Source organism: Sinocyclocheilus grahami, unplaced genomic scaffold (genome assembly GCF_001515645.1).
Source record: "Sinocyclocheilus grahami isolate Dianchi unplaced genomic scaffold, SAMN03320097.WGS_v1.1 scaffold853.1, whole genome shotgun sequence".
Taxonomy (NCBI): Eukaryota; Metazoa; Chordata; class Actinopteri; order Cypriniformes; family Cyprinidae; genus Sinocyclocheilus; species Sinocyclocheilus grahami.
In genome coordinates, this window is record NW_015506032.1 from 101,383 (window position 1) to 114,339 (window position 12,957).

At 34.4% G+C, this 12,957-nt stretch overlaps 2 protein-coding genes across 3 annotated transcripts in view; both read right to left on the minus strand.

Moving 5' to 3' along the window:
• Positions 1–5,346, minus strand: part of LOC107562997 (anoctamin-7-like) — a 15,093-nt gene extending 9,747 nt beyond the window's left edge. Inside the window, exons 1-4 of the mRNA XM_016247768.1 lie at positions 5,188–5,346; positions 1,649–1,802; positions 1,251–1,308; positions 939–1,087 (exon numbers count right to left, since the gene is read on the minus strand). Of these exons, the coding sequence (XP_016103254.1) occupies positions 939–1,087; positions 1,251–1,308; positions 1,649–1,738 (297 nt within the window). The 5' untranslated portion in view covers positions 1,739–1,802; positions 5,188–5,346. The remainder of the gene's footprint in view (positions 1–938; positions 1,088–1,250; positions 1,309–1,648; positions 1,803–5,187) is intronic.
• A 4,240-nt stretch (positions 5,347–9,586) lies between these two features.
• Positions 9,587–12,957, minus strand: part of LOC107563005 (endothelin-converting enzyme 2-like) — a 75,017-nt gene continuing 71,646 nt past the window's right edge. For both annotated transcript variants that reach the window (XM_016247775.1, XM_016247776.1), the window contains 2 exons: positions 12,161–12,256; positions 9,587–10,756 (listed from right to left, as the gene is read on the minus strand). In XM_016247775.1, the coding sequence (XP_016103261.1) occupies positions 10,580–10,756; positions 12,161–12,256 (273 nt within the window). In that variant the 3' untranslated portion in view covers positions 9,587–10,579. The remainder of the gene's footprint in view (positions 10,757–12,160; positions 12,257–12,957) is intronic.

Below are 12,957 nucleotides of genomic sequence, written 5' to 3' on the forward strand. Positions count from 1 at the left end.
GCTCAATTCAGTACTTGTGCACTCTCTGTGAGACTCCTTTCTGTGAGCTCACACCCAAAGCGCATACACAGAGCCGCATCTGAGAGCGCGTGACTACAGAATGAAGTTGTGTTGCGTCTTATTGAGTGTAAACAGCCGTAAATACATACAAAATGATGTTAAAATGCCCGTCTTGATGAGTATCCACGTAAAGAGTTGAGAAACAAAACTTATTTGCAACAGTTAGATCCGTGCCTGAGGTCTTAAAGAGACAGCAACCTAAATAAACCTGCTGCTGTCTGTCATTAATGTTTATTTATACATTGAAGACTAACCAGTGTTATTTTAAAGTTAAATAGATTATTCCGTTTCTGTGGTAGTTCTGTACCTGGATATTACTGTTATACCTACCTGAAAAACTTAAAGCACAGTTCATTTTAGTTGTATCTCGTTATTGTATTTGTTTGTGCCATTGCTTGTCATTTATCTATTCTTATTTTATTGCTGACTGTTTACTTGTCTTTTTTAGAGTTTGAAATCAAAGTTCCCCCCATAAGAGCCACCTAAAGGGGGAATTAAAATATATGCATTTATGTGTTGTCAGACCGTTTTGAAGGTGTTCAGAAGTGTTAGAGTCCTAAAAAAAACTGCAGATAACATTAATAAAATAAATGACAATGGCAGTTTCTTAAAAGTTTCACCTTTAAAAAGTGCACATGGTAAAAAAGTCAAATTGAAGTACATTTTAAATCATTATGTTTTTCAAACACATTACATTCAGTTTGAGCTTAAGTATATGCTTTTATAGTATGCCTATTTCCATAGTAAGTACTCCTTTTTTTTAAAATATGCTAAAGTGCACTTCTTTTTCACAAGGCTGTATAGAACTATGGCTGCAACTCAAATCTAGAATTTAAAAAGAATTTGATGTGTGTGGAAATGTAGTCGGAGTTACGTACCGTCTCCTGATGAAGACCAGCAGTCCGGAGTCTGGAAAGAAACTCTGTCCTCCACTTCCTGTGAGTGTCACGCGAGGAACCCGACGATACTTCATCTGATTCGGCAAACTTCAGGGGGTTCACAGATTCCTCCCACACCAAGACAAAATCTGACGACACATTCACAACGATGTCTTCATATTGATCGAATGCACTGAAATTCTAAATCTGACTTATTCTGAAATCATCACTATTTATCAGCCTTATACAGATGAATCTCATACAAGAAACAAATGGGAAATATTGTTAGTAGAGAAAATGCACAAAACTCACCGATCCGGGTGACCCCATCACTGAACACGTTCATGTTTTCCTGAGGTGCCGCACTCATCTGTGAATAACATGCAGACATATCCATTATCAATAGGCATATGAAGAACTGATATTCATGCATACAAGAAAATTCCTAGGAAAAGCCTCTAATGTGTGTCTTATCAGGGATATTAGGGTGGAGTGGTGGAGGGTGAGAGATGTGAGGAAATTTGGCATGTTTGCATACATTGTTAACTGCTAATTAGCTTCCTCTCTTTGTGACCGCTGATGATTTTTGTAAACAACCTGCACTTATTTAAACACACACACACACATGCACACACACTCACGCACGCACACACACACACACACACACACACACACACACACACACACACACACACAGACGGTTGTGGTACCTCCATGCTCCCGTAGGTTTGTTCAGGATGGTCCGAGAGGGCGATAAGTGTGGAGCTGTCCTCCACTAAATTCTTCTTCCTTTTCATCATTATCCCAAAACAGCCAGTTCACCTCTGTGTTTTCTGGCCGCCAATCTGAGAACCTTCTGCCCCTCTTTAAAACATGATGCAATGATTAAGTTATTATTTTGTAATAAAGAACCAAAAATACAAAATCTGGCATTTACAATATCGGTAAAAAGTTTGGAATAATCACATTTTTTCAATGTCTTCTCTTCTGCTGACCAAAGCTGCAGTTATGTGATTAAAAAAAATACAGTACATGAAATAAAATTCTGAAATAAACGATAAAATAAAATAAAATATCGGTAACACTTTACAATAAGGTTCCATTATTAACTAACATGAACAAACAAAGAACAATACATTTATTACAATATTTGTTAATGTTAGTTAATGACAATGAACCTTATTGTAAAGTGTTATCAAAATAACTGTTTTCAATTTGAATGTATTTTAAAAAGTAATTGATTTCTGTGATCAAAGCTGTATTTTCAGCATCATTACTCCAGTCTTCAGTGTCACATGATCTTCAGAAATCATTCTAATATGCTGATTTGTCGCTCAAGAAACATTTCTGATTATTATCAATGTTTGAAAACAGTTGTGCTGCTTCATATTTGTGTGGAAACCAAAATACCTTTTTTTCATGATTTTTTGATGAATAGAAAGTTCAAAAGAGCAGCATTTATTTGAAATAGAAATATTGTGTAGCATTATAAATGTTTTACTGTCCCTTTTTTTATGTCCCTACTGAATAAAAATACTGATATATATATATATAAACTTAATTAGCCCAAACATTTGAATGGTAGTGCATCACAGTTTCTAATAATCAGAAATATTTCTGAAGAATCATGTGACACTGAAGACTAGAGTAATGATGCCAAAAATTCAGCTTTGATCACAGCAATAAATCACATTTTTACAATATATTCACATAGAAAACAGCTATTTTAAATTGTAATAATATTTCACAATATTACTATTTTTACTGTGCTTTTGATCAAATAAATGCAGCCTTGTTAAGCAGAAGAAACTTTTTAAAAACATTAAATATCTTAATTATTTCAAACTTTCGACTGGTAGTTTAAATACCATAAGTAACAACCTGTTTGGCTATTTCAGTATAGTTTCGAGGTATTTGAATGGTCTTGGGTCAAACAGAGCATGAGGGTCAAATAGTTCTCTCAATAAATGTGTAACTGAACACCATTATGTAGATAAAGTAAGATGACTAATTAATGAATACAGAAGAGGAAACACTGTATAACATGACCCAATTAAAGATGCGCACTATGTACTAAGAAAAGCTCCCTAAAGAGCCTTGAGTCCCTGAGAGAACATCATACACACAACAACAGTACAAACACAAACGCTTACATAAAACATATAACTGGAAGTATTTGAATCTATGAGTGTTACAGCGTTTTAGCAAAATATCAAACCAAGTGGCATTAAACACACTCTTTGGGACATTTTTCGTGTCATTACAGCAATGTTAGGTCTGATCTGTAAAGCAGAACCAATTAAACGTCTGAGGGGCCAATCTGGGTCAGGTGTCACATTAATTCATGTTTTAACATATTACATAATTTCATTATTTCAGGCAGTTGATCCTGCCTATGTAATGTTCAAAGCTAAATGGATTTTATTTTTATTACTAAATGAATTGTATAGTAATTATATATATATATATAACATAAGTATTAGATAAATACTTAAATGAAAATGAAAAATCTTGCCTTGTCAGCTAGTTGAAGTTGCAGTAGTACTAAAACTGCTAAAAAAAAATTAAATAAAACTACAAATATTTAAAGACAGAGATATAAAAAGAACTATAACATAAGTATTAGATAAATACTTAAATGAAAATGAAAAATCTTGCCTTGTCAGCTAGTTGAAGTTGCAGTAGTACTAAAACTGCTAAAAATTTTTTAAATAAAACTACAAATATTTAAAGACAGAGATATAAAAAGAACTATAAAAATGACAAGCATTTAAGAAGATTCACTTAAACAAATTAAGTATATAAATAATACTACTAATTCTAAAACTACCTTAGAATACTATAGTCCAGCATGATTTGAGAATGTTTCAAACATTCAAATCCTAAATGTTTTACTATTATTATTATTATTCATTGTAGATCATAATGGTTCTTTATAAAAATTTTTGTACAAGCATAAAACCTGGTTTAAATCAGGATTTCAATATTATCACTGTGATCATTTTTAACACCATTTTGTTTTAGAATCATTGCTTAAAAATACAACAAAATTAAATACAATTTCTCAATTATAGTGCTCTACCACAACACCTGATGCGTAGACAAATTAAGTGCCAGAGGAGTGTGACTTCACACCGGTCTGTGGGATTCCAAGCCTAAGTTTAAGTCAAACAGGAGAAAGGCTCATTACATTTTCTCCATAAATGTATTTCTGTCAGGACCACTATCGTCAGAATAACTTACGATTAGCATACATTTTAGGCTGGGGGAATGGTTCTGTTCTGGGCAAACACTCCCTGCCCATCCACGCAGCCTAGCATGGATAGGAGCAGGGAGAGCAGAATACCCCCCCAGGGTAACAGAACAGAACCAACATCAATGATAAATGTGGCAGATACCATTAATGTTCTACGTGATTATTTAACAACATGATTCAGTGGTCTGTCTCAATGATATATTCACTGCCAAGTCTTGGACGATAGGAGGAGCTGGGGATGGAGGTGCGTGATTAGTTCCTGAGTGAAGCGATAGCTGCTGAATAATGACTGAAGGGACCTAATGAAGAGAATTATGATTGGTGTCGTGATCCTATAGGTAGACGTGGATCAGCTGATGCGAGCTTGACTAACATGGCCTGCCAGAACTAATGCTACGCTCCATTTATTCATCATACACTTTGATCAAAGCTACTTAAAAATAATATACAGAATCATGCGCTTATATAAATTAGATACAAACTGTGAATGCTGGCTTGACAAAGCCTTTTCAGAAAGTTTAAAAACCTTTAAAGTTGAAGGATTATATAAGCTTTACTGACAGACATCAAGAAAAATCAAAGGGGATTTTTTGAACATCCACTACACGAAAAACTAAGTCGGATCAGTAAGAAAAGATGATGGAATTATCAGCAGAAATGTACAATGTAAGCATATGCGATTTGGGGGATTGTCTGATACGGGAACATTTTAGGGAATGAAGCTTGAGCTACAGTTCAAAATGTTGGTGTCAGTTTATGGATTTAGAAAAAGTAACAGCCTGTTTCCTTTCTCAAGCCAGCATGATGATTTGTAAACATTATTTCAGTTATTAATCAAAAATAAATAAATAAATCACACAAATAAATGTCTAATGAAGCACATATACTGTATGTCCTCTACACTCCAACTATCTGTCAACTATGTCTCACGGTTCATTGGCAGTGTTTTTTGGGGGGTTATTTGGCATCTCGTCTCTCTTTCTCTCTGCTCACCTGTAGTTTCCGTCCTCAGTCTCTCTCCTCCTCTCTGCATTGGTTGACCGTTGCTGCTCCAGTTCTCCTCAGCTCAGAGATGGTGACTTTATATTTAAAAGCTTTTCCAAAAGATTTCAAGCGGCTCTTTCCAAGACTCCAGGGCAGCTGCAGGATGAAACTCTCCGTCAGGAAAGGAGGAATAGAGTGCAAGTGAAGAGGGAAAGGAGGGGTAGAGTCTGCTCATGTTTGCTGTTAAGGAGGAGTTTCTCTGAACTTCAGCTGCACACATATTTGCAAACATGGACACACAGGCACACACTGAAACCAAACAGTGATAAACGACTGATATACAGTATCAGTGTGTCATGTTTTCAGACGAAGAGATCTGCTTTCGTTGTCAGCTTTAGTTTTAAGTGTAATTTCTAGGGCTACGCCTTAACACGATAAAATAACACAATCTTACACTGATGCAGTTGCTGACAAACGTGATGCAGATCGACAACTGACTGTGTGATGTATGCAGTTTGATGGAATGCATGATGAATGATGGAATGCAGTTTTATGCCTCTAAAGTTTAAGATTTGATGGCAAAAAATGTCCCTATTGGTTTTGGACTTATTTATTTTATATGATATAATTTAGCAATTTCACACGAGTAAGACAAGAGTGCTGTTTCTCCCGAACAATTGCACGATCGCGAAACCTCAATAAACAAAAAGTTATGTGTTCAATTTTAGACACAGTATTGTCTGTTTTCAACTTCGCAAACGAAAAGTTTGAAACAGAGCCACAGCAAAACTATTGACTTTTCGAGCGACACGGTGTTTCGTTACTGAATGAATTCATGAATTGAGTGAGTCAATAATGATTCAGTGACTCGTTCATAAAGACAGTAACTTTCTGCGTTTCTGAATGAATCGGCTGTTTGAACGAATCGGTTGAATGAATGACTCATTATGTACATATATATATATATATATATAAAATTTTAAATTGCTTGACAGCCCTAGTTATTTCATTTGAACATTTTTTCATGTTTCACAGTTAAAATTGAATAATTAAACTGCATTGTAATATAATTTGATTGTATTTTGTTAAGTGTGGCATGAGGTCTAGACTACACTAAAAGCACAAAGCAGCAAAATCTGACTAAACACCATAAAGAAGCTCAGATAAATACAATTACTATTACATAATGCATTGTTAGTTATCATCAAATGAAACATTTTCATGGTAAAGGTGAGATTCACACCAGTGATAAAATGGTTTAACCTCAAAACAGTTCAGGAACAAATCTCACACATTTGGATCTAATTTCAACATTAATAAGAGCAAAACCATATACAAAAAACAACATACTGTACTGTTTTAGTACCTTTTGAAATGGTACTGTGCCACCTAGTGATAGTTACGTACTTTTTTTTTTTTTATGAGAGTGCACTTTTTTCTGTATTTCCTCCATAAATTACACCAAATATGTGACCCTGGAGCACAAAACCAGTCTTAAGTGTCAATTTTTCGATATTGAGATTTATACATCATCTAAACGCTGAGGAAATAACCCTTCCATTGATGTATGGTTTGTTAGGATCGGACAATATTTGGCCGAGATACCACTATTTGAAATTCTGGAATCTGAGGGTGCAAAAAAAAAATCTAAATATTGAGAAAATCGCATTTAAAGTTGTCCAAATTAAGTTCTTAGCAATGCATATTACTAATCAAAAATTACGTTTTGATATATTTACAGTAGGAAATTTACAAAATGTCTTCATGGAACATGATCTTTACTTAATATCCTAATGATTTTTGGCATAAAAGAAAAATCTATAATTGTGACCCATACACTGTATTGTTGGCTATTGCTACAAATATCCCCCAGCGACTCAACACTGCTTTTGTGCTACATGGTCACTTATATTTCAGCAGTAACAAAGTGGATATTTTGAAAATAAAACAAGTGAAAATGTCCTTTTTTATAATATATATCCTTTATTTCATGTTCATTGACAGTTCTCTAGGTCGACTGTTGTACTACACGCCGGGCAGAGCATTTTCCCCTGTCAACTAATATTTCAGGGAATGTCGTCTCATTAAAAATAAAAAAAGAAGAAGAAGAAAAGAAAAACACAACTCTAAGACAGTGTAACCTCAAACATCAATGCCAGCAGTACAAAAGAGAGATGACAACAAACTACAGTCGATTAAATGGTGACGTACACTCTATAAATTATATAAGGCAACATCTTCATAAAGATGACAGACTATTTCAGTATTTAACAGTGAGAGGGTGAACAATATCACCCTGTACAGACCCATATTTATGAATGGAATGCGGTGTGTGGCACATTTAACGACATTCTGGAAAATTATGATTCATATCTACCATTTCTTTAAGTCAAGCTTCTTTGAAACACTGAAAGTGCAGTGTGAATGTCAGAATACGATAGATACCTCCATTCCACTCAAGCCAAAGCTCAATAAATGGCTTTCATCCAGCAAAAACATTAAGCTAACCGGTCAAAGTTATCTTTCAGGGATCAAAAGGGAATTCTGGATTTGCAGATATATAACACACTTAAATGGTATTACTGGTTATTTAAAGGCTTTAAAACATTTCAAGTTAATTTTTTTCTTTTAACTTGAAATATGTTTCAGTTTATATATGTACATCTTATTCCATAAGTCTACAGTTAATAATTAAGGCCAAAATCAAATGCCTTTTCATGGCATGGTCAGACTGGCATCTGCCCCATAATCCTCATGAAGCCCATCAATGGTAACGCCACCGAAAAATATTCGTGGTGTTTGATAAATATACAAAGCAGAACCCAGGAGGCGTTCAGTCAGATGTGAATCATTCACGCAAACAAACATTAAACAAACTCGACACGGAGTAAAACTTGTGTTGATGGACAACATGAAGAAAAGGAGTTAAAGCAATAATTCCCCTAAAAATGAAAATTCGGCCATCATTTACCTAATTTCAGTCCAAACCTATGCAAGATTTTTTCCGCCACAGAATAGAAATATAAACAACTTGATTGTGACTTTATCTCCCAAAATATAGAGATATAAACTCACAATTCAGAGAAGAAAAGTCCCAATTGTGAGATATATATACTTCTGTCATGACAACTCTCGTAGGGATTGACAATGTACATGACAATGTTAATGTATTTGGTCTTGGCGGAATAGATGTGCTACACTGCTGCGGCAGAGCAAGTACTGAGACTTGCTACTGCCAATACATCCACAACATGCTGCTGTGAGCATGTAAGAAATACTGCTGCTGCACATATAACACATATGAATAACCCCCATATAGCATACATAAATCACCCTGTAGAAGATTTATACAGGTGGAGCGTTTCTGAAGTGCGCTGCAAACAGCTACAGCAAACAAAAGCCAGGTATTAGAATATTGAGCAGTAAGCTCATTGGTTACCGATACAGGAGAGAACCAATCAGCTGCCATGTGACAAAATAAACAAAAACAACAAACCAACAAAAGGTGAAGTCAGCAGCATTCAAAATTCATCAAACGACAAAACTGGCCTGCTTTAGGGAAGCAGAAACCTGATTCAGAAGAAAAACTGGCCTATCAAACACTCCAACAGCACAAATATTCAGATTAATATGTACTTGCAATTTACAGCAACTGAAAACGCTGGAGATGGAATCCCACACGGCAGCAATCCAGCCTGACACGGGTGATTTAAATGCTCTAGCATACAATGACGTCTGATGCAACTCCCTGAAACACAGCAGGCATGCTGGGAAGTTTAGCAGACAATAACAGAACGCTTCTGGGTGAATTTCAAGAAATGCCAATAATGTGTCATATTTCAGTCCAACATCAGAAAATTAAGCCTATTACTATGATTTTCAAACATCTCCCTCACTAAAATCTTTACAGTAATAAAAAAGGCTCACCAAGGCTGCATTTATTTGATCAAAAATACAGTAAAACTGTAATATTATGAAATATTATTACAATTTAAAATAACTGTTTTCTATGTGAATATATTTTAAAATGTAATTTATTCCTGTGATGCAAAGCTGAATTTTCAGCATCATTACTCCAGTCTTCAGTGTCACATGATCTTCAGAAATCATTCTAATATTCTGATTTGCCGCTCAAGAAACATTTCTGATTATTATCAAAGATGAAAACAGTTGTGCTGCTTCATATGTTTGTGGAATTGTGAAATTGACTAAAAAAATTAATTAAAAAAAAAATATATATATATATATATATGTGTGTGTGTGTGTGTGTGTGTGTATATATATATTCATTTAATTTTTATATATATTTTTTTATTTTTGTGGTATTTCTTATACAACCTCTAATTTATGTTGATTTGGAAAAAATATATATTGTATTAGATTTGTTTACTGTAATGCATTATTTGCATTGTATAATGTAATGAATTTGGTGGAATAATGTGCTAAATTGTCATGAAATAGTGTGGGAAAATTCTTAATAGTTCTAAAAACTTTAACCTAACCTAAAGAATTTAACACAAATAATAATAATCTATTAACTTTGGAGTGAAATATGACTCAAACATTGGTGAGATTCACCCTTTTAGTGGTTTTCAGAACGTAACATGACAGCACTTCAGCAGAACTGACAAAGTTCAGCACGACATGGAGACGGAAATACATCCTTCACACGCAAGTCAACGTCACAAAACACAGTGGAATTATGGAGTTACTGAAGGCGAAGCAGTGCGAATTTCCATGTTCACTTACACAAGGAACAAACCTAAAATTGTTCTTTGGCAAAGAGCAGTTAAAATGACCATTTCATTTCAACTTTGTCAAGATCAAATCATGATACACAGGACGGATGAACAAACAGTGGCTCTCCCTGTCGTTTAATAGCGTTTCTTTGAAATCCCAATTGGGAAATAGGCTTTCATCCTTGAAAGCTCTTCCTTCCTGTGGGGGGTCACAGATGTAGCTCAGCACTTCCTGTGAGGTCACTGTGAGAACATGAAGCTTCCTGTGAAGTCATCACAGATGGATCCAAACATTTCCTGTGCGGTCACAGAGAGACGGCATCACAGTGCTCACATCTTCCAGATCTGAAGACGAGGAATCAGGCTTGTTGTAAATCAAGGTATGAAGCACACACACACACATGTAAGCGTGGGATGCCTTAAGGTGGGACCCTTAATGTCCCCCAAGGTCAGTGAACAAATAAATAAAGAGAGTCTGATGTGGCGGTGGAGAAGAATTTGATATGGGTCGATCCAAACACTGGAGAACATCAACGTTGGCAGGTGCTCGCTTCATCCTCCTGCTTTCAGCCCAACTCCTCAAATAACTCTGAGCACATAAATAAAAAAGAGTGCTTGAGAAAGAGCCAGAAAGGCTGGTCTGTGTCTGGCGGGTGATGGTCCTACCACACCACGCAGCGGTGGCCTGAGTTCATGGGGGAGCCCAGCGGACACTGGAAGTGCTCTGTGAAGTCGGGCGAGTTGGACAGAGTGCCGATTACGCGGTATTTGGGAGGGCTGTGAGGGTCCGTCATCAGGCCCTCGTGAGCGCTTTCTGGCGTTCGGACTGAACACCACACCTACGAAGAAGAGCCATAGGAATGCATGTCTGAGGCCATATGTTTTCACAGTCATAGCTCTGATTTGTATTGCTTTTATAAAAAAAAACAACAACAAAAAAAACAGTATATAGAAATATTGTGTAACATATTACAATAAGGCTGTATATGATTTACAGCATATATTAGTTAATATAAATATATTTATATATATATATATATATATATAACTTAAAATAATTAGTATACATCAATATTAGATTGCATTAATAAAATAAAATTATATTTAAAAACAATTCAATGTAAATACATTTTAATTTAATACAATTTTATACTAATATATTACATTCAATTAATTTACCCCATTTGAACGTTATTAAGATTAACCAAGACAATTATTTATTAGTATATGATTTACAGCATATATTAGTTAATATAAATATATATATATATATATATATATAACTTAAAATAATTAGTATACATCAATATTAGATTGCATTAATAAAATAAAATTATATTTAAAAACAATTCAATGTAAATACATTTTAATTTAATACAATTTTATACTAATATATTACATTCAATTAATTTACCCCATTTGAACGTTATTAAGATTAACCAAGACAATTATTTATTATTAAGTAATAATACTCAATATTAATTTCTATGTATCTTATATTATATATGTTATATAACATTAATATATTAACATAATTATTATAAATTACAGACATTATATAATATACTCCACAATTACTGTATGTTAACTTTATTTTTTATGATTTTGAAAAAAATGTTTTTTTAATCTTTTAAAAGTCTCTTTTGCTCACTTTATTTGATAAAGAATACAGTAAAAGGACAATATTGTTAAATATTATTGCAATTAAAAAAAAACGTTTTCTATTTTAAATATGGAATTTAAATTTGCAATTTAAATATATAATTTATTGCTGTCATGCAAAGCAGAAATAATTCTAATATGCTCATTTTATGCTTAACATGTTGCATTGTTACTGTTTTTACTGTATTTTTCATCAACTAAATTTTTCAGCCCTGGTGCACAAATGTGACTTCTTTCAAAAACATTCCAAAAAAAATCTGATTTCCAAATTTTTTAACAGTAGTCTACACACACACACACACTCACACACACTTAAATTATACTTGATTATAATTTAATCTATTAACATATTAAAAACATGCTCTTAGTTCATAATGCCTACAGCATGTTAATGAATAGAACCTTGTTGTCGAAAGTGTTATTATTTTATTATAAAAAATAATTTAAATGTTTTTTTTTTAGCAAATGTATTACTGATTCTCTCACCACATCATACAGTGACTAACTAAGGTTAATACTTGGTCTCTATTTGGTTACTATTATAACAAAATTGTTTCTTTTTTATGTGTGCCTTTTCATACCTGTGCAAAACCTACGAAGAAGAGCTGGTCGTTTGTCAGATTGACAGCTGGGAGTCTCTTCTCTTCACCATTCTTCTGCACCCATGAGCGATACGCCTGCAAAACAAACAGATCTCCAAATCAGTCTGTATTAGCTTTATTAAATTTAACTGGAATTTAGCTTGGAAAGAAATAAATGTATAGTGATTAATATGAATGGCCACTAGGGGGAGACTCGTGAACCACAGGATCTTTTCAGAATATTCAATAAAGGGGTCCTATTATGCTTTTTCACTTATTCAACTTTAGTTTGTCTGTAATGTTGCTGTTTGAGCATAAAAAAGATCTGCAAAGTTACAAAGCTCAAAGTCCAATTCAAAAGGAGATATTTTATTTAACAGAAATCACTTTTCAAAAACTACAACGAACGACTCGTTTGGACTACAACGCATATTTTCTGGGATTTGTGATATCACAAATGCTGACGAATGGGACGAGACCTGGTTGAGCTGCACTAGAGAAGGCAACGAGTGTTATCACTGTTATCTAGTTTTCCCAAGGCAGATGAACTTAGATTGGTTACAATCATCTGGGTTTAAATCGCACTCAAATTTATTTGATTTTGACGCAATATTTACACTGAAGCTCGCAGGTGGCTATGGTAAGGGGCATGACATTTGCGTGACCAGGCGCCGAGTGGAGCCAATCACAGCACACACTGGCCCAGCCGCCAATCACATGGCCCAGCTAACCAATCACAGCACACACTGGCCCAGTTAACCAATCACAGCACACACCGGCCCAGCTAACCAGCTAAC